Raw genomic sequence first — 21,115 nt, 5'->3', positions numbered from 1 at the left:
ATTCAAGTCAAATAAATTTAAAATTAATGATTCAACCATAATACACTGGGTTACATCAATGCAAATCATTTTAGAAGTCACATCAGGAAGAAATAAGTCTTCAAGGTAACAACTGCCCATTTTCACTTTCACAATGTAGTGTCATTTGAGACACGGTTTGAATTGAATTTAATGAGAAAGAATGACATCCATAAACTCAATCCAGCAGCATGTAATCCTGCGCATGTGTTGACAGACATTCTACCATGAGCAATTACACTTTTAGACCAGGTTTTGTGTCATAGGATCAGTCGAGAGTTGACTATTTTTTGGCACTGGAACAAGAAGTGTGTGACACACTTGTTAGTGTCTTTGTATGTATGTGTGTGCTGGAGCCAATAAAGAAAGTGAGAAAGAAAATGTGTTACTTAATAATTGCAATTTGCCACAACGACCAGGTCTAGAGGTCAAAGGTGCCGTGGAAGAAGCTTCATTACAACAAAGCAGGCACACAGCTGAAGTCATGTGTATGATTTGTCTAAGATTGAAAGCGATCCTGTCAGGCTGGGGTCGAGATTTGCTTTCAAAGCAAATACTGTTGTAAATGGCATCTGCCTTCATTTTCTGTAATTGGAAGATATTGCTTGAAAAAAATAGATTGGAAAAGCGCAGCGGTTGTTTAAAGCCACAGAACACCTCACCCATTGCTCCAAATTGTGTCTTTATAACTGCTTGTGTCAGAGATCAGTAGCCTTGACTACTTTAGTCAGAAATCAAAATAAAATATCTGAACAGAGTATTTCAGTGAATGCCCTCCTTCTGTGGAAGCAGGCATATAAGGGGAAACACAGGTCTACCTCATGTCACATGTGGTGCTGCAAAAGCACGGAAAACTACGCACACAGTAGTTAAGCAGCACAATTTCGGTTTTCGAATGGCTGCTATTGATCTCTCCTTATGGTGACACTTCTGGCAAAAGCGGAGCTCCAAAGTAAACACAAAGCATATGCTACCTTTTTCCTCACTTCCCGTAGACCCAATTGTAAATGAATCTGATGCCTGTAAAGAGCTTGTCGGACCTGTGAACATGAAGTGTCTTCTACGTGAACTGGTCTTACACACAGGTCAGCAGTGGGCCCTTAAAGGGGTCATCGGATGCCCATTTTCCACAAGTTGGTATGATTCTTTAGGGTCTTCATGAAAAGTCTATAACATACTTTGGTTAAAATTTCTCAACAGCATAGAACGCTGTTGTGCTACAGGCGTCCCGAGTTCGTACAAAAATCTACATATTCCTAACGTTAGTTGCCTAGTCACTGTTGTTTATTTCATGTGGTTTATGTGGCCCCTGAGCCAGACTATCACCAAGCATGGGTTTTGCATACTGTCCATTACTGATGTCCTGCTGATTTGATGATGGTGTTGTGTTGTGTCTGTCAGATGCGCGTGTGGCCGCTGTGCTCATGCTGTTCTTATCGTTACTTTCTTAACACTGCTTATGATGACATACAGGCTTATGCTTTGATTAAACGGTGATGTAAATTCAAGCAGGTGTAACTGAATGTTTCATTTTGACGTCAGCATGAGACGGTGTGGGATTCGTTTTAAAAACGACTCGTTTCAATGATTCAGAGTCGACTCTTTCTTTTAAGAGACAATAACTTTACACGGTGCACTTTCAGATTTAAAACTTTGCAGGATGTTTTCATTCAGTGTTACACTTTTTAATGAAAAAGGTAATTTTGAAAAATCCATATTAAGGGCACTTAAACTTTAGCCACGTTCATTGTGGAAGTTGCTAACTAGCACATTTTTAGGAAAGGCGATTTGCAAAGATTCATAAAAAAAACAAAAAAACAAAACAAAACATACTCACTAACAGTCATGGGAGGGGCCTGGGCAAAGCTATGTCACTTTGCCCAGAATCTGTGAATGGCTTGATCTGAGAAATTTGTGGGGATTTAAAAAAAAAAAAAGCACTGCATGGATTTTTATCATTATAGGGTGGTTGTGTACACACACTGCCAACACACATTTAAGTTCAAACACCATGCAAAAGTGAATTTTGCATCCAATGTCCCCTTTCAGAATGAATGGAAAATCATCCAATCTATTTTCTAAACGTATGGTATTCATCTTATTGTGAACAATTATATGTTTCTGTCTTTTTTGACCTTCATAAAATGTCATAACTGGATCTTCTGGTGAAACAGCAAACTTCTCTCTGGTGGTGTATGCTAGACTTCTGCAGTCATTCTCAAATCTCCCATAATCAACTGCAAGTCTCAAGATCAACCAACACTCTTAAAAATAAAGGTTCTTTATTAGCATTAATGGTTCCATGAAGAACCCTGAACATCCATGGAACATTTCAAATGCAGAAAAGGTTCTTTATAGTGGAAAAAGGTTCTTTAGATTTTTAAAATGTTTTTCAAAATGGTTAATTTAAGAACTGTTCACTGAAAGATTATTTGGGGAACCAAAATGGTTCTTCTATTGCATCACTGTAAAAACACCCTTTTGGAGCCTTAAAGTCCGCGTGAACCGGAAGTTGCTGCCGACTTTATTTCAGTGTAGTGACGTATTTCCATCTGAAACGGAATATTGAATAGAGGGCATGGTTTTATTTTGGCGCTCCTCCTCTTTGTCTCTCACTCATATCAAACTACTCAGAGAAGGACTGCCATTCCAGAGCAGAAGTGAATGTTCAGATTTTGATTAAAGATTACCAAGACAAACTATTTTTTTCAGCGGATTAACTTGCACGGATTAATTGTTCACATCAAGACTAGCAATGTGCACTAGTAAAGTAAATAAAGTCAATTTTGATTTAATGCCGACTTTAAGTGAACAATGGATTGAACCAAGAACCCTACATTTTTTCTTTTTGATAATCTGTTTCATTTGATTGTATGCCATAATTTGGAAGAAAGATCTGTTGCTATTTGCATTACAATGTGACTTTAACACATTGCCCTGTCAGACAAAGATGTTTTTGCTCATTCAAAAACAACGAGAGGCTCTGAATGAATGAACAACCTCAATTAGGGTGACAGTGTCAAACTTGATAACCTGGTAAATGTATACTAAATATGACAATAACACAACAATTAATATTTAGGGATTCGAAATGGTGAATCGGTTTTGTAATTTTGTAATGAATCGTCTGAAATAATTGAATACTAAAAGTATTAACTAACTTACCCCTTTTGAACAGTATAGTGTTAGTTAAGTAGCATTGCCTTTTAGTTACTTCCCAACACTGCCCAACAGCTAGCACTGGCTTGTTTTCATCAAAAACTTTCAGCAAAAAGCCTTATCCACATATCAAGTGACTGCCATCCAGGAGACTTGGAAATTATGAATCCACAAGTCACCAGAGCTCAGAGCACAATGAACCGCACACGTTTTGTAGAGAGGATGACTATAGGTGCCCTTTTTACACCACTACGCCAGCAGTGTCCTTTAGGAAACAAGCCTTGGTTAAACTGTACAATGTACAAGCAGCCACAAATAGGAATGACATCATGTTTAGGTTGTGCTACTATAAACAAGCATGTGCTGAGTCCACTTGGTGAGTGCACTGTGTGGTAGACACAGCAGAGTAAATCACACGCTGAGCCAGATCCACAGCTCCTTAGAGACCAATTGAGCACATAGAGAGAGAGAAAATAGACACAGCATATAAACCACAATAACATTTAGAAATGCTACAGTACGAAGACTTTCTATGATAATAAAACAGACTAAAACTTATGAATTCCATATAAAGTCTATTTTATTACTGAATCTGCATTATTTACTTCCTAAAACCGAGAAAACAAGAGAAAAATACATTATTGAATTGTTAGAATTATTATTTATTTAGAATTGTTATTTAATTATTAATAACTAAATAGGCTAATTTTAAATTACTTCATTGGTACTGATCTTTGACTTACATCACTGATTCCCCCCATATTTTGAGTTTTATTTATTTATTTATTTGTGTGTGTATGTATGTATGTACTTAATATTTATATTTTGCTGTTGAAGTGGACCATCATCTTAAAACGTTTCAGTTACTCTTGAGTTACTTTGTGATTTTGGCTAAATATTATATACTTAAATGCAGATTTTTTTTTTATTAAATTCCTTTTATGGGTATTGTTTGAAAATAAAAAAGGTTGGATTTTGCCTTTGCCCTTCATTGACCTCACAGCGTTAACCGACGACGTCACTGTCACGTGACAAACTCCGTAAGTGGAGAGAAGAGAATTACAGGAACAGTGAGCAGATTGTGGATGTCGGTGAAGAGCTGATTAATGAGCACGCATCTAAACTGGGAGATGACAGTAAGTACATTTACAGTAAACAAAAGCAAAGTTATAAGAAGTTTTAAAACACAAATAACCTTTAGCCTCAGTTTATTAAAACTTAATGGCTTTTATAATTAGATCCGGTTTTGGGTGATGTCTGCCTGGCAACGATCAGATGCATTTCTTATGCACATATGGACACTAAGCGCATTCCTTCAATAGAAGAACTGACAGATATTTAACAAATAAATAGGCTGAATAACTATAACATTTTATTGTGTGGAACAATCATAGTCCTCGCAAAATATTGAGGTTATATTCCCATTAGACAAATAATAGGAACGTTTCCCACAGCAGGCGATCTGGGCCCGTATTCTTAAAGATTCTAAGAATCCTCTCAGAGAGCTCCTAATTTAGCTTAAAAAGAGTCTTAGCTTAAAAGTAATTCAGGACCAACCTGAGAGCAACTCTGAGCAAGGAAAAGACAAAAACTTTTATCTTAGTGAGGAGGCGGGGCTGACCCTGTTGCTAGCTATGGCACAGTCTTTTGAAGAATGTGATTGGTTGGTTGTCTAATAAGGAAATAAAAGAGCGCTTTTAAAGGGGTCATATGATGTTTTTTTAAAGATCATTATTTTGTGTATTTGGTGTAACAGAATATGTTGACATGCTTTTATTACACTTATTGTTTTTATGCTTAAACCCTTTTTCGTCTTTGACCCATGTATACAGGTGTATATATATATATTCTTTATTTTTTATTCACCATGCTGTCATAATTAACATATTTTATAGGAAATGAACAGCGACAGAATAAGGTTCTGAAAGTGCTGTAACTGTTTGTGTGATCACTTTGCTTATAGAAGGTTGTGACAGACCCAAATCATCACTGCTGCATAGTTGCATTTTTCCAGTTGCCAAATATGTTAATGTAGTTAATGTAGTGATTACTTCCATTTCTGGCGCTATGGCATTTCTGCGCAGTGTCGGAGATGTTAGCGTGTCTCTAATAATATCGGTCACAAACATAATCCCTGCATGATCTAATGTGTAGCGTCTTGTTAACTCACTGTCATGCATTGTGTGCAACACATTTCTTCTCCCTCTTCATGTTTCGTCCATTTTCTCCACTGCTAAAGAAACTCTTAAGCCTCTTAAAAGTCCTTGTCCGTACTCCAACCTCTTTTAAGGGTTAAGATGCTTTCTGAATTAAGTTTTTCTTTACTAGGATCTTTTCTTTAATTTTAAGAGGAAACACCCACATTTCTAAGAATTTTCTTAGAATGTTGTTATTAGGAGCAACTCTTAGCACTAAGATTATTCATGAATACGGGCCCTGAAGTCTGACAGTAATTGTCTTGAAATGTATTAAAGGCATTGAGTGTGTTACAAAAGCAGTGGTGTGATGGCTGTAGTGGCAGTGATTTAAAGTGGAATGAACTTAGAGTACAACTTCTCGGAAAGGGTTTACTATTAAAATGTGAGATAAAACTCTCTGAGAAGTTGTTTCTAAATTCACTCTTTAAAGTACTGCCACTAAAAACTTAAAATTTTGGTTAAATAAAAATATATACAGATAAACTTCACTAAGTGACTAGTTAAGGTTTTGCTGTCTTTAGAACAGTCAGGGCAATAAAAGTTCAGTGGTGGAAGCTATTAACCTTTATTTTTCTTTAGGCAAGATTTTTCAAAATAAGCAGTTATGCCAAATTTCAACATTAAAAGGTTTTTTTTTTTGTGTGGTTTTTATATATTTTTTCTTAAGTATTTAGATCCATTAATGGATCCAAAACCAGGGGAAAACAAAATGATAAAAACACATATGAAGTTGCTGAACAAACACTGGCTTATTTTTCTCTCTAACAAAAGTATTGTCTGTCGAGTGTCTGACCGCTTGAATATGACTATTGCAGAAGGTTGAAAAGAGCGCCAATTCTTTTTTCTTTCCCTAGTCTTAAAGATCCGATAACAAAAAGACTTTTCAGCTTTTCTCTTGACATTGAAATGAGGTTATAGTGGAAACAGCAGAAACATTTCAGATGGCTTAATATTTATTTGCTTTGGTCAGTTATGGGTTTCTAAGCCAGACAAGCAGATGAAGTCCTGCAATCGTGTTGTCAAACATAGCCACTAAAGCCAAAACTCTCTTCAGCTAAAATCATTATCTCAGAGGTGTTCCAACCCTTCATACTGGCTCTAAAACTCACTCCTATAGTTGACCATTTTGGTTTACCAATTGGAGAAATTGGGCTCTTTTTCTACACAAATCGAATTTAGGCCTTTTTTTCTCCTTCGTTCATGTTGTTATTTTAAAACCACATGTAATCTCAAATAACTATTATTAAATGTCTTTTGGCTGTTTCGTAAGAGAACAACACTACTGTTTGAAGAATCTTAGCAAACAACAATGAAAGATCCAAGCTGTAAGTTGCCAAACAGCTCTCAATAAGGAATTTACTGCAAGACATGTGCTCATACAAGCAAACAAAAAAATAACGACGGTTTTCATGGCTATAGAAATCTTTTCAAATGTCTAGGTCTGTTATCTAATTTGGGAAAGAATGAAGCAAAGATCAGGGAAAGTCTTCTTCTACTTCTCACACAAATTGCACCTTGACACAAACGAAGAGCACTTGCTGTGTGATGAGTTGTATTTTATTGATGCATGATGTAGTCTTTTTACAGAAACTTTTTTTTATTTTGTGATTATGATTCATACTGTCCATAAAGAGCAGGGTAAATACTTTACACAGCTTGTTTTTTATTGAAACCAGCGCTTAAATTGGCTGTGAAACAAGATGGTAATTATCAAAGCAAGACTTGGAATCATAAAAACAGCTAAAAAAAAAAAACTCCAGGCGTTTGTTAGTTTTGGCATATCAGTTTTTTCTTGTTCAGTGGGATTTTATTGTTCTTTCTCAATTAGCACGTTTGAAATCATTCAGCCGATAGACTCGGGCATGCTTGTCAAAACACGCTTGTCTGTCATGGAGCATTAATTTCATTAATTGGATCCATTAGCCAAGCCCCCTAATCGGTTTTCTTTATTGTAAATAGAGCAGCTAAAGCCACTCGCTCTGTTACGGTTGCAAGTTGAACATTAAACGTTGCCATCTTGGTAATTACTTAAGCATTTAATTGTAGGAATTTAAAATTTCTGTAATCTGTCAAAGTAACGACGCACTTCTTGGGCCGAGACGACGATAGCTGCGCAATTTCAGCACATAACGCATGTCATGACGAATAGAGGGTGAAATTCGCTCACCCTTTGCGGTGTTTGACTGAACTGATACATAAAATTGATGAATACGCTGAGGTTTTCTTGTCAAAATTCGGCGTCTTAGTTTTGTTTGGCGACGTGGCGTGAATTTCCTGAACGTTTCCACGAAATCTGTGGAAATCTGTCCGCCCACACCGTGAGATTACGAAGACAAACTATGTCGCTGATGGATGCTAAAGATTGTCTTTTCTAATGATACAGAGAAGAAACGTCACAGTTTGCTCAAAAGGAGTTCACATGGCCTCGATGTTCATTTGTCATCTTTGCTACCATGATGAAAAATGGACTTCCTAATATGGTGTCATTTTATGTTTGCCTCCTGTGTTCAGTTTGGATAATTTACGAGCAGGTGATGATTGCGGCGCTGGACTGCAGTCGTGACGATCTGGCCTGGGTGAGTTTTCTTTAACTTTCTCGCACTCTCTCGTCTATAGACTTTCAGGTAAGATGCCATGTTGAATGTGGATGAAAACAAGGCTGTGAGGGATAGATTTACGGACTTTACAATGGTCCGCACTGTATAAATCTAGATCATGTAATTTTCAAAACTGTTTTATGGAGCTTTTGTGTACTGAACGTTTTTTCAAAAAGACATTTTGCCAGCTGAACAATCGGTTTGTTGTTAAACATCAGTACAGTTTTTGCCAGTTGAAAATGCAATGTTTTGCAGGGTTTTTTTGAAAAAAACAAACAAATGGATTAAGATTAAAATCAGGGATGTTCCGGATCCTCCTTGTTGACTTGAGACACTTACAGTAGTCAGTTTCAGAGGTTCTTACCAGTGGCTAGGAAAACATCGGGAAAAACCGTCTGTGAGCATGATGGGTCAGCCGAGCTAAGCCACAGAGCAAACTTTCCATTTTAACCAGGAAAACATTGAATTTGACAGTAACCATTCCTCACCAAGTCATGAGTGTGTGAAAAAAAAACAGGGGCCTGTACATCTCAGTGGGAAAGAACTGATAAAAGTAGCATTCTGCTTTTACTTTTTATAGTAGCCAGTGTGGAATTGTGGGATCCCGCTGTGCAGTGCTCTGAATTCTCACCCACGTCACTTGCAATTTTTCACGTCTTGCCTCACAGCTGTATGGCCGACCTGTTTATCATGGCACCCGTGGACAGGAAAGTTACTGTTTCATTTTATGGTCAGCAGAAACCTTAGCTGTAATATTGTCTTGTCAAATTAGTCACATCACACTTTTTAGAGTAGATCTATAAAGTTTTTAAATGCTGTGGATGAAAAAAAATGTACGAAGCCCACATTTCATCACCCTTGAGAGTTGTAGTATAATTTTCAAGTGCTCTATAATCCAGCAGGCTTTGCATAGTCACTCGTTTAAACTGTCGTGCAAAGAATACATGAATTAATTCTTTGGGCAAACAATTATGACTTATGTTTAATGTTTCAGTATTTTTTATGTTAACCCTATAAAGTGCGTATATTTTTTTAAAATTAAATTATCTGTTGACCCTTTTAAAATTAAAAATGTACATATTTTTTCAGTTATTTTTGCATGTTTTTAATGTAAATCATTATTTTGTTTTTCCTGAAACACTAACCTTTGAATTATTTCTGTAGATTTTTTGTTCATAAAAGAAACTTTTCATTTCTCTCTGTTCTAGTCAAAAAACAAAAAATGAAACCAGGTTCTATATAAATAAGTAACACTGCCGTTAAAAATGCTGTTCATTGGAACTTTCTATTTATCGAAGTATTCTGACAAAAATATTACAGTTTCCTCAAAAATGTTAGGCAACACTGTTTTCAACATTGATATTAATAAGGAATGTTTCTTCAGCACCAAATCAGCATATTAGAATGATTTCTGAAGGATCATGCGACACTGAAGACTATTACATTTTAAAATATATTAAAATAAAAAACTGTTATTTTTATTTGTAATATTTCACCGTATTACTGTATTTAAAGTATTTTTTTAAATAAAATAAATTATTCCTGGTCGAGCATAAGAAATGTATTTCAAAAACATTTAACAGGCTACCTTTTGAACAGTAGTGTAAATTTATAAATATATTATTAATATTTTATCTTAATATTTAGAAAAAAAACAAACCCATTTTTTGGTTGTTTCTCACACTGGCTCAACCAATAGCAAGAATTTACAACAGGACTTTAACAGACCAGTGGAGGACAGAGAATGTTTGGAAAACCAGTTTACGGAGACTGTTTGGAAAATGTTCACTTGGTCAACTCCATCACTGTTGTTGTGTTTTGCGTAGAGTTGCCTACAGGAGCTGAAGAGGCAGTTTCCAGACAGTCACAGAGTGAAGCGATTAGCAGGGATGCGGCTGGAGGCTCTGGAGAGGTAAGACACACCGCAGCACTGTCTTAACACCACGGCCTTGGATTAGCTACAAGGGAGGGTGAGGGGAGGTTCTGGGACATAAGTGGCAGGATGCGTGGGAAGGGAGACTGTTTATTTTGCAAGCCACCGTTCCTTCTGCTAAGTGGAAAAGCGAGAGAGAACGGTTTAGCCCTCGGTAGTCCTGTGGCTCTTTTGCCTGAGCCAGGAATTCTGAAAACGGAAGTGGTCTTTCCCGCTATTATTCTGGGGGTCCCTCTTTTTTTCCCCCTCTCTTTCTGTTTTTGTCTCCCTGGTTGGGAAAACAAAGCCGGCCAGACCTCCAAACATAGTACCTATGCTCTGCGTTTCCTCTTTGAGAGAAATTCGCCCTGTCTCTATGTTTGAGCAAACAATTAAGAAGCTCATAAATTAATGTTAATGTATAGAGTTTCAGCAGGATTTCAGATGTTTCGGTCTGCGCACCATATCTTCGACGTGTTTATCAGTTATGCCAGAGGCTGTTCCGTAATTGTGAGTGATTGCGCCTGCACAGTCAGATTAAATAAACTGCAAATTTGGGTCTAATTGCCATCAGACGCTCAGCTTAAATGAAACTCTCCCCTCCACACCCACATGGTTGAATCCTACATGAATAGAGTCAAAGCGGCTGGTGCCATGTGAGATGTGCCAGAGAATTATTGAGCTCTAATGTGGATGTGAGAAGAGAAGTGGCGTTGGAGCTCAATGATAATAAGAACCAGAGCTGCTTCTGTTGTTGGTTGCGGGCTGAAACAGGTTTTGATCATAAGACCGACTGCCTTGGCTGCGCCAGCGTTAGCTTTGCAGGTTGTCCCTTGTAAAAAAAAAACAAGCTCGATTTCATCTTTCATTCGACATGACAAGTGAAGTGCTTGTGGCATTGTCCTCCCATTCTTCAGAAAACACTGTATGAGATCAGCATCGTAATTCATAACGTTTTTTCAAACACTGTGCTCTCCAATCCTCAGTTCAGGTTGAAGGGCCCGTCGGGTGTATTTATTTATTTTTTTGCATCTGTAACTCATAAATGTCTCTCCTCGGAATGCTTTATAAGCGAAATGTGCTTCGAAACGATGCCTGATTTGTGGTGGAAGTGCAGGCTGATTTGTTTAGAGGTAAATCAGAGTGCAGGCAATCACGTTTGTGGATTACACTCTTTGTGGAGCTAGTAAACCTCGCACAACATTTGAGGAGGTACAATAATGACTGTTTATTTCTGCCGCTTGGATACGTAGCCTTGGTCACTATAGAAACAAGCCGCTCTGTATACAAAAAGTTGGTTACTGTGAACTTTATGTGATAGCCCTACACTTAATTTCACATGACCGGTGTTCCTGTTGATTATCCTTAAACATGATCTCTGTTGAAGGTATGAGGATGCCAATAAGCTGTATGACTCAATGCTACAAGATGACCCGACTAATACGGTAAGCAAAAAAGTGTGGTTAAAAGTTGTTTTGCTGTTTTTTTCTCAAGTCAGCCATATATGTTAAACTCTTTCTCACCTCAGTGACCTTAGCTAAAAGCTAAAATCACACACACGCAAACGCAGTACACACAAGTGTGTGAGGTAACAAAGACCATTGATTTATGGACTTCAGTTGTATTAAACACGGCCGGGGCAACCTCAGCAAAAATAAATGCCTTGTCTTTTGAAAGATGGGGATTTATCGCTTTTCCTGAGACTCCATACAGAGGTCCCAGGGGTGCTGATTTTTTCCCTTCATTTTTTTTTTAACCTTTAACCTCTGGATAACCTAAAGGAATAGCTCATCCAGAAATGAAAATTCGGTCTTCATTTAATCACCCATATGTCATTCTAAATGCATAAGGTTTCATTTCTTCACAAATCAAATCGTTTTTGAAGTTTAAGTGAATTGGTTGGTCTAGTTCACGAAACCATTATTGATGATTCATCCACAAATTGACTCATTCGGTTCTTGAGTTCAACTCAATGACTCAGTGATCCTCTAGAAGTGAGGATCAGTGAATAACAAATTAAATTTTGGTCTGTTTTTCACACAAAGTTACACTACCATTCAAAACATACCAATGCTCAAAAATTTGCTAAAAACAATACAGAATAAACAGTAATATTGTGAAATATTATTGCAATTTTAATACCAATATTTCAAAATGTAGTTTATCCCTGGCAAAGGAATGACAAAGCTGAATTTTCAGCAGCCAACTCTAGTCTTTGGTGTCACATGATCCTTCAGAAATCATTCTAATATGCTGATTTTGTGCTCAAGGAAACAAACTTCTAAATATCGAAAACATATTTGCTGCTTAATATTTTTGTGAAAAGTATAATCCTTTTTTTCAGATTTCTTTCAATAGAAAGTTCAAAAGAACAGCATTTAGGTTAAATTCAGGTTGAACTGGGGCACATTTTGTCATTGAGATGACGGGAAAAATTGTCCAATCATCCTGAATTAACCCGTATTTGAAATAGAAATCTGCTGCAACATTATAAATGTCTTTTCTGTCACTTTTGATCAATTAAATGCTTCTTTTGTGAATAAATATATATCTTTTTTTTTTGACTCCAAACTTTTGAACGGTAGTGCATTTTATTTTTGGGTAAACTCCCTTTAAAGTTTTTGGTTCAGTCTTTATTTATTATTTAAAGATCACTTGGGTATTAAAAGCCCAAATGTACCGTTAGCTATTGATTTGTCTTGTCTTGGCGTAACACATGAAGCCTGTTTTTTATTCACTTAATATTTATTGAGTTTCAGTGGAGTGGTTTACAGTATCCAAGTTTGCTCCATGTTTTTCCAATATTTTTCCACCATCACCTCAAAACATATTGTACCTGCCCTTCATTCTTACATAAGGACTGTGCAGCGATGCAAGAAAATAAATGTTTTAAAGTGTTTTCATAACCTTATTTGTTTTGGCCCATCCCTGTAGACGCAAAACACATTTTTTGCGCTGTCTTTACACATGGACTTGCTGAGATATTTTAAAAAAAATTTCTCGGCTGGCAAAGTGTGCGTGATGAAGCAGATACTTTTGTTCTTTGGACATCGTGCACGGATTCCATACCTCACCGTCCATCTGTTTTGAACACATGGAGGCTTTGCTGGCAAAGTCAATAAACCCTCATGTGCGCTCTGCAGGGACCCCCTTCCCCCTGGTAATCTCTCTCTGCATGTTTTCGGCCTTAAAGGGACAGTTCACCCATAATTTAGAGTCTGTCATCATTTGCTCTCCCTCATATTGTGCCAAACCAGAATGATTTTTATTCTTCCATGATAAATTTTCAGAAAGTATGTAAAAACAGGATAAAAATATAATAAAAAATCTATTTGGTTATTACACTTTCTTTTTGAATCATATATTTGAATGACAGCTTTATAGTGTTATACACTGATAATCATCTCCTACATTGGACTGATAACCATTTTGACTGAATCATTGAATAAGGGAGTTGAATTCAAGAACCAGATCAGTCAGATTCATAAACTTATTCGGACGGTTTTTTTTTTTTAACTAAATCAATGATTTAGTGATCAGATCTGACTAGAAAAATAATTATTTCACACATCAGACATTGCTGCTACTTTCATTATCTAAACCTGCCAAGGTTAGCAAGAACTACTTTTATGACCTTTTTTTTTTTTTTTACTTTTTGATGCTTTTTATCATTTGGGATGAGTCCTCGTACTGTTTTGTTACGATGAAATGTGGCCAGGATATTCTTAAAAAAAAAAAATCACTTTTTGTGTTTCTAAAGAAAGTCAAGCGGGCTTGGAACAAGTGAATAAATAATGACAAAATGTTGGGGTTTTCATTTTAAGCAATTGCTTCAAGCTATATGTCTTCATCTTGTGGGTGCAAAAAAACCTCCTGTCCTCTGTCCTCTCGTCCCTGCATTTGTTATATCATTACCATTGATATTTATTTAACTATCTGTTACTGTTGGACCAAACTGCTCCCATCCATCTTTCTCCCTCTGAAAACGAGAGCCCTGCACTGTTTGTTTTTTGTGCATTTCAACCGAGGCACTCTCCCTATTCCCATGATCAAGGTTAAATTGCAAGCACATTTAACGGCGTGTAAATGGGAAGTTGAGAAGATCGACGCAAAATGGATATCATCAAACCAGTGTGGTTACATTATTCTTCACAATCTAGTAATCATATCGCTTTGCCCCTCTGTTAACTTCCAAAAGATATGAAACAAATTTCCCCTCAGGGAAATATGTTTCCCAGTGTTATCCAAGCCAAACACGCTTTGGAAAAGAATGTGGCAATAGCGTGATTTTTGCTGACGTCCTCATCAAAGTCTTGCGTTTTACGTGAACTTTGTCTTCTGTAATAATAAAACCATGAGGTGAAATATGATATTCCATTACTAAACTCCTGCAGGTAGAAATATAATATTTACACGCATACCTTTTGTGAAATCTACTGGGTAAACTTAACTCAAAATTGTTAAACTGGGTTTTTATTTATGAACTGTCATTTTAACCCAAATTTGAATTGTCATCATCAATATAATGAAATGGTCCTTTTACACACAGTTCAGCAGAAAAATCGCTGGAAAATACTATCCAACAACGTCTCATTACCTCATCAGTCTCTCGCAGAAACCGGCTGCAACCATCATCTCCTAAAAGGAAATGTGCATTTGTGAATGATCACTCAGACAGCCATCTTTTTTTTTTTTGAACCAGGAAGTCTGGGAAATGAAGTGAAAAGGGCTGACAGATTCTTAAAGATTTGCTTGATCGCTCTGTGAAATGTCATGCTGTAGGATTTTACTCTTTCAGGACTTATCATTAGGTAGCTCTCTATGTCAAAAGACCAAAACAGACCATCAGTGTAGCCATCAGGGGCACGTTTCTCAGTGAAAAGCAGAAAATTCCCATGTCTTACCTTAGTGCAGAATGCACATTGACAAGACATGGAAGGCTTGGTAGAATTCACCCACTTATGGAAATGGTGTAGGCGAGAACCATGTGAAACACCCTGACACAATTAGGTTCAGCCCAGGTTTTTCTAATGGCCCTGAAAGAGATTTGCCTGTTTCCTGATATCCAAACGCAAGTCGCCTCCCATCAAATCCTATGTGTTTTGAGAAAGGGAATGGAAGAAAACCATGGAAGAGTTGTTGTGTATTTTCCCACAATCCAATCCCAGGCGGGGTGACAAGAGGTTGTGGTATGGGAGGCATGACATCATCTAGGTCACCTGTCTGTAAATGCAAGGCTTATCTAAACGCTGTGTTTTTTAACATGTTCAGTGGAATGGGATGAGGGCACGATCCAAGAAAATGGCGGAAAATTGGCGACTTCTGCGAGGACTTGTGAGGCATGCGGAGCTGAGATTGGAAACTGAACTGTTGTAATTATAGGCTGTGGAATAGATGTGGTACCCATTAACCAAAATTGTTGAATCAACAAAAATTGCTCAAGGTTTCTCTGCCATGGCGGTGTCCAAAAAAATGTTCGAACTCCTAGCCCTTCCATCGCTCATTATGGCCCAATACCTACAGCAATGATTTGGAGAAGTTCTTCCTTGCTTCTGTCTATCTATCTATCTATCTATCTATCTCTCTATCTCTCTATCGCTCGTTCTATCGCTCTATCGTTTGCTCTATCAAACTATCTGTCAATCTACCTACCTATCTATCACTCGTTCTATCAGTCTATTGCTCATTCTTTCCATCATCTATCTTTGAAGTGGTCTACCTTTACTCACCTAAAACAGTGCCCATTGCTAAACACTTAAATGTAATGTTAACAAGTAGGGATGCACCGAAATGAACATTCTTGGCCGAAGCCGAAACCGAACAAGATTAAACACTGTACAAAACAACAATTTCAAAAATATTTACTTAACACTGAACATTGTTAAACATACTAGCAGACATTATACCAACAAAGCACAATTTTACTTAAAATTAATAAGTTAGTAAAATAATAATTTTTGGCCATCAGACCCCTTCTTGAATCAGGCATGTATTTTTTTTATTTTTTTTTTTTACTGTACAATTAAAAGCAGTATAATAAAGAGTGTGCGCCTCTCACTCTGCGCTGGTTGCTATTTGATCGCGTCATATCATTGTTTGGTAAAATTTATTTGGTCTTTTCGCTTTTTCGGCCGAATAATTTCAGTTGCCGAACATTCGGTGCATCCCTATTAACAAGCTATTTATTTTAACACTGCTTGACATAGCAGACTTACCGCATTCACTGAATTTCAGCACTTACACTCTGCCTGTAATTCAGCAGGATAAACATGGTTGTGCTTGTGAAAGCAATTGAGGTCAATGAGAATCCTCCTGAGGTTGACCCCTAGAATTACGCGCAATTACAGTGCAGAACAAGATGGAGTTTGTAAAGGTCAAACAGATTTCTTCTGAACTGACACTACATTTTGGTCCAACTATATTTTTTTCATGCAGTTCTTAGAAAACGGTTTGACTTTTCTGTGCAACACAAAAAGATATTTTTTGTCTATATAGTGAAACTCAGTGGGGTCTTATGTTTCTTTACACCCTTTTGAGTTGCATTTGTGTAGACAAGTACAGTTGGAACATTCTTTAAAATAATATGTGACATGAGGGTGAGTAAATGATGACAAAATTATCATCTTTTAGCATTGCTTCAGAAGATTTGTATGTTCTCATGAATTTGGACTTTTTTACATTTAGTTTTTATTGTGAAAACACAACCATTTTTTTTTAAACAACACTCTATGAGACCATTATTCTAAGCCGTTTAAACACTGTTAGAAAGAACTCATTGACTGCTACTGATCATTTTTTCTTAAGCCGTTCCTGTAGATTTGGTCTGGGTCGACTGCTTCTGATCATTTTTTTCTTAAGCCATTCCTGTAGATTTGGTCTGGATATGCTGAAACCACTAGCAGGTAATTCTCTTATTTGAGGATGAATTTGAAGTCAGGTCGTGTCGGTACACCACAGCGCTGAGAGTCAACTCCTCTTCACCCTGTGGGAACGACGTTTGCCTTTGAAATCCCTGGAGGTGGGCTCTCAACGGCAGTCTGAAAGTGGAGCCAGGGGTTGATAGAAGCAGCCAGGTCCTTCACGGTGTGAGCCACTCAGAAATGCTTAAGAAGAAAGAATTGCAAAGAGAATGAAAATGAGATGGTGACCTTTCCCGGATCACATCGAAAGAGAAGTGAGAGGGAGGGAAAGAAATAAAGAGACTGAAATGGTTTGGAATAGCTCATTGTTTAATAAAGTTTCGTAAGACTCTCTGGTCTACCAGCCTCCGTATGTTTCTGTCAGTGCCAAGTGCGCTAAGAGGAAACGAAAGCGGGCCGAGTAAATAACCTGCGGTCGCAAACAGCCTTCCGTCTTGTTCAGTATCGAGTACAAAGAAATCGTTCGTTGGCAGAAACTGAACATTAACAATACAATTTGATAGCTTAAACTATTTGGAATTGCCGTTTGATTCCGTTCCACAGTTTCTTTGAATACTTTTAGAGGATAAAGTTATATAGCGATACAGAATGCGTACAATAATCCAAACAGCTTGAGGTTGTAGCTCTAGCCTTATTTCACCTGTCATCTGCAGCCCGGTAATGTGAAACCTTGTCTTCCGCTGATCCAGTAAGTACTATCAGACTTGCGTACAGTAGGGGTTTGGCAGTTCATCAACTCCTTAGCTCGAGCAGCGAGTGAAGCAGGTTCGTCTGGCCGCCTGGTTGATGGATAAGTAGATATGGAGTGGCGGTGGTATCATAGCAGTTCCAGATTTATGGCCTTTCAGACGTGACTCATGCCCGCCTTGATGAAGTTTGGTCCGTGCTGTGGTACTAGGGAAGACCCACTCTATCAAGTGCCAGTTCATAAATAATATCTGGGGCACTTCAAACGGTAAAGCTTCTGCTCTTTGCTCTCCTGTCACCAGTGAAGGGAAAAAAGAGCCACTCCAGGAAAAGTCGTCGAATCTGGCGTAGGCTAATACTTTCTGTTTCAGATTGATGAGATTGTAATCCACTTGAAGGTCACTTCTGCGTCAGAACAAGGCGGACGTTATTTGTGGCTGATGCAAACTGGGCTTTGTAAGTTTATGTGAATGCATATGGCCCGCGGCTCTTTGGCAATGTGTTATTTTCACCACTTGAAATGGGTACTTGCTCTTCCTTATGTGAGCATCCTCCTCGCTGATGCTCGTGCGCCATAATCCACAGGCTTTCTAATCTGATAAAGACATTACTTCTCGGTATCTGCTGTTATATTACTTACGACTTGAATGCAGTAATAATATGCTTTCAAGGAAATGTCATATTGGACAATCTGATGGTGCAAGGCTGTTTATTATAACACTGCCTCAGGGGAGGAAAAAAAAGGACTGCACATGCACTTCTGTCCAGTGACGGACAGCATTTATTTCTACATAACACTCCATTTCAAAGAAGGATTGATGCTTTTAGGCTGTTGCTGTAAGGCTGTTTTAAAATAAGATTAATTTTAATCCATACTTAATTGTGTAAAAAAACTAGTCTATTCCATCAAATGTCAGTGTTAATTAATTATTTTATTTTTGTACAATTTCAGTTATCTGACATTAGAGTTTTTTTTTCAGTATCAGTCGATATTGGATATTTAATTGTGACATTTGGATTACTCACTGAAAGATAATCTTTTTAAAAAGAATAATTGTTTAATAACACTGTGCAAATCTCAAGAGAAATATCAATTTTTCATACTCTACATTATATTGTTTGATGCCATAAATTCACTTGTCGCTTTTGAAATAATTTGATATTTTGTGCTAATTTTAATTTATTCAGGCAAAACAGTATAGAATTATTTACATCTGCCATTTATTGGTTATGCACATAATGTAAAAATAATGATCAACTAGTTGGAAATTAGCTAGAATTGGTTAAATTGTATTTTTATTTATTTTATTTTATTTTTTAGAAAATCTGAGCATTGTAAATGTCAGCAGATTTGCTTCAGTGTATTGTTTAATGTTAAGATTGACTTTAGTGTATTGTTACACAATGTAGAAATGTACAGTTTTTCCTTCCTAAACTATAATTTTAAGATATAATTTCATCTCATCAAAAACATTTAATCAGTCACCAGTGTGTCAGTAAAATGTCCAGAAGTTGTCCGCACGGAATGTGATGTTTACGAGGGTTGTGAGGTCACATTCACCAGCATCTTGCAGGTCATTCTCAGGACCTTCGGTTGACGTGCGACGGTTGCTGCAGAGCTGTGGGACCCTCTGAAGTAAAAGACAGTGAAATGCCAGTCTCAGCCAGGGGCCCTGCTTAAAGCTCCGTGTCTGTTTGTCCTATGGAGTAGGGCCATAATAGGATTTGTTCCTTGAGCCCCCTCTCCAACTCCCTTTCTAATCTGATAAAGACATTACTTCTCGGTATCTGCTGTTATATTACTTACGACTTGAATGCAGTAATAATATGCTTTCAAGGAAATGTCATATTGGACAATCTGATGGTGCAAGGCTGTTTATTATAATACTGCCTCAGGGGAGGAAAAAAAAGGACTGCACATGCACTTCTGTCCAGTGACGGACAGCATTTATTTCTACATAACACTCTATTTCAAAGAAGGATTGATGCTTTTAGGCTGTTGCTGTAAGGCTGTTTTAAAATATACATTGTAACATTCACAACCCCTGTCATGGTTGGAAGGTTGAGTTTTTTTTTTTTTTAAGAGCATTTTCTATACTTTGTGTCGTTTTAAATTTTTTATGAAAAAGAACATGAGATTTGAATTTTGTAAATTTTACCTTTTAGATTTAACATTTATCAAAATAGAATTTAGTAGCATATTTAATAGTTTTGAATTTTAACTTCTAAATATGAATTTTACACATAAATGACAAACTTTTTTTGTAGCGTAATTTTTTTTCAGATTTTTTTATTTTTGTATTTTTTTTTTTTAGGTTAGGTTAAAAATCTCTGTGTAATATTCCACAGAAATGTTTTTGGTAAGTATCAAGTGTCTAAATAAAAAATAAAGAAAAGGAAATACAATTTGGAACAAAAATATGCCACAAAAAAAAATCAGTTTTGTAACACATCACATCTATAATTATTATTAACAAAATGCTAAATCAGTTTTTAACTTATTTGCCATAAGTCAGAAGTCTGGATATCCAAGTGATAGGTGATCAATTTCTGTAACTGAAATAGGACTTTGTCTAATGTTCTATCTGTACCGTTATTTTGTGACAATCTGACAGTGTTTGACTTCACTGTAATATATCTAAATTGAATTTAGCATTTAAAACTCAGAATCAGTATTTGTCTGATCTAAACTCGTAAGATGGAGTAAAATCCAACTATGTTAGACTGTGATGCCGTCCCTGTTGTCTTCAGAGTCTGATCAAAAAAAAACCCCAGGGGATTGCGGAGATTCCTTCAGCTCTCACAATACTATGATCATTTACACATCCCTCTTTCTTTCACTCTTTGCTCTTTTCTGTTGCTAACAAACACTTGAAACTCTAAAGCCCTAATCCTCTGTTGATGTCAACTCAACAGGCAGCAAGGAAGCGCAAGATCTCCATCCTGCGAGCGCAGGGCAAAAGCAGCGAGGCCATCCGCGAGCTCAACGAATATCTGGAGCAGTGAGTGTTTTACAAGAGGATTTAGACCCCCCTTTACCCTTCCCTTCCCCTCCTCTTTTTAATTAAAAAAGGTTTTGCATTTGATTGAGTTGGCCCCCAAGCCTTTCCCTAACCCCCCTTTTGTCCACAGTGGCCTTTCTGATGAGCTAACTACCACTACTCTGTCTTGCAGGTTTGTGGGAGACCAGGAAGCATGGCATGAGCTGTCAGAACTCTACATCAATGAGCATGAGTAATGATTTCTTACCTAGTTTCAATTTTGGAGTCTTTGTTTGCTTTATTCTTGCAAAAATTGATAGAACATGAGGGTTAATCAAATTGTCTGTGGTCCAACTGACCCCATACGGAAACAACATAACTAGAACACTTTTCTGAAAATTACTTTTCATGGCAAAACAGGGCCGACTCCTGGGATAAGACTGTGCTCCCCTGCTGATATCTCTTTTGCCAGGGGCTACTTTCTGCCAGGCATCAGGATTGCAGGAAACTTACTTTATGTCTCCTCTCCTCCATCCTTCTTTAATTGTTTTGATCTTATTGTCCACGAGGGGGGCTGCGGGGTGTTAGTATGCGTGTGAGAGAGAGAGAAAAAGTTGGTTGTCCTTCCTAAACTATAATTTTA

At 37.2% G+C, this 21,115-nt stretch overlaps 1 protein-coding gene across 1 annotated transcript; it reads left to right on the top strand.

Annotated features, from left to right (window-relative positions):
* Nucleotides 1-4,207: 4,207 nt before the first annotated feature.
* Nucleotides 4,208-20,748, top strand: LOC107705775 (ER membrane protein complex subunit 2; the record flags this gene model as incomplete). The annotated part of the gene is made up of 6 exons (XM_016509230.1): nt 4,208-4,313; nt 7,887-7,951; nt 9,799-9,884; nt 11,272-11,329; nt 20,408-20,493; nt 20,666-20,748. Coding segments are annotated over 6 exons (465 nt in total), but the record flags the coding sequence as incomplete, so codon positions are not given.
* Between the last annotated feature and the right edge of the window lie 367 nt (nt 20,749-21,115).

Source organism: Sinocyclocheilus rhinocerous, unplaced genomic scaffold (assembly GCF_001515625.1).
Source record: "Sinocyclocheilus rhinocerous isolate Xijiao unplaced genomic scaffold, SAMN03320098_v1.1 scaffold222, whole genome shotgun sequence".
In the NCBI taxonomy this organism is placed as follows: Eukaryota; Metazoa; Chordata; class Actinopteri; order Cypriniformes; family Cyprinidae; genus Sinocyclocheilus; species Sinocyclocheilus rhinocerous.
Note: the sequence above shows the minus strand (reverse complement) of the source record. Positions and strands in the feature narration are given on the sequence as shown.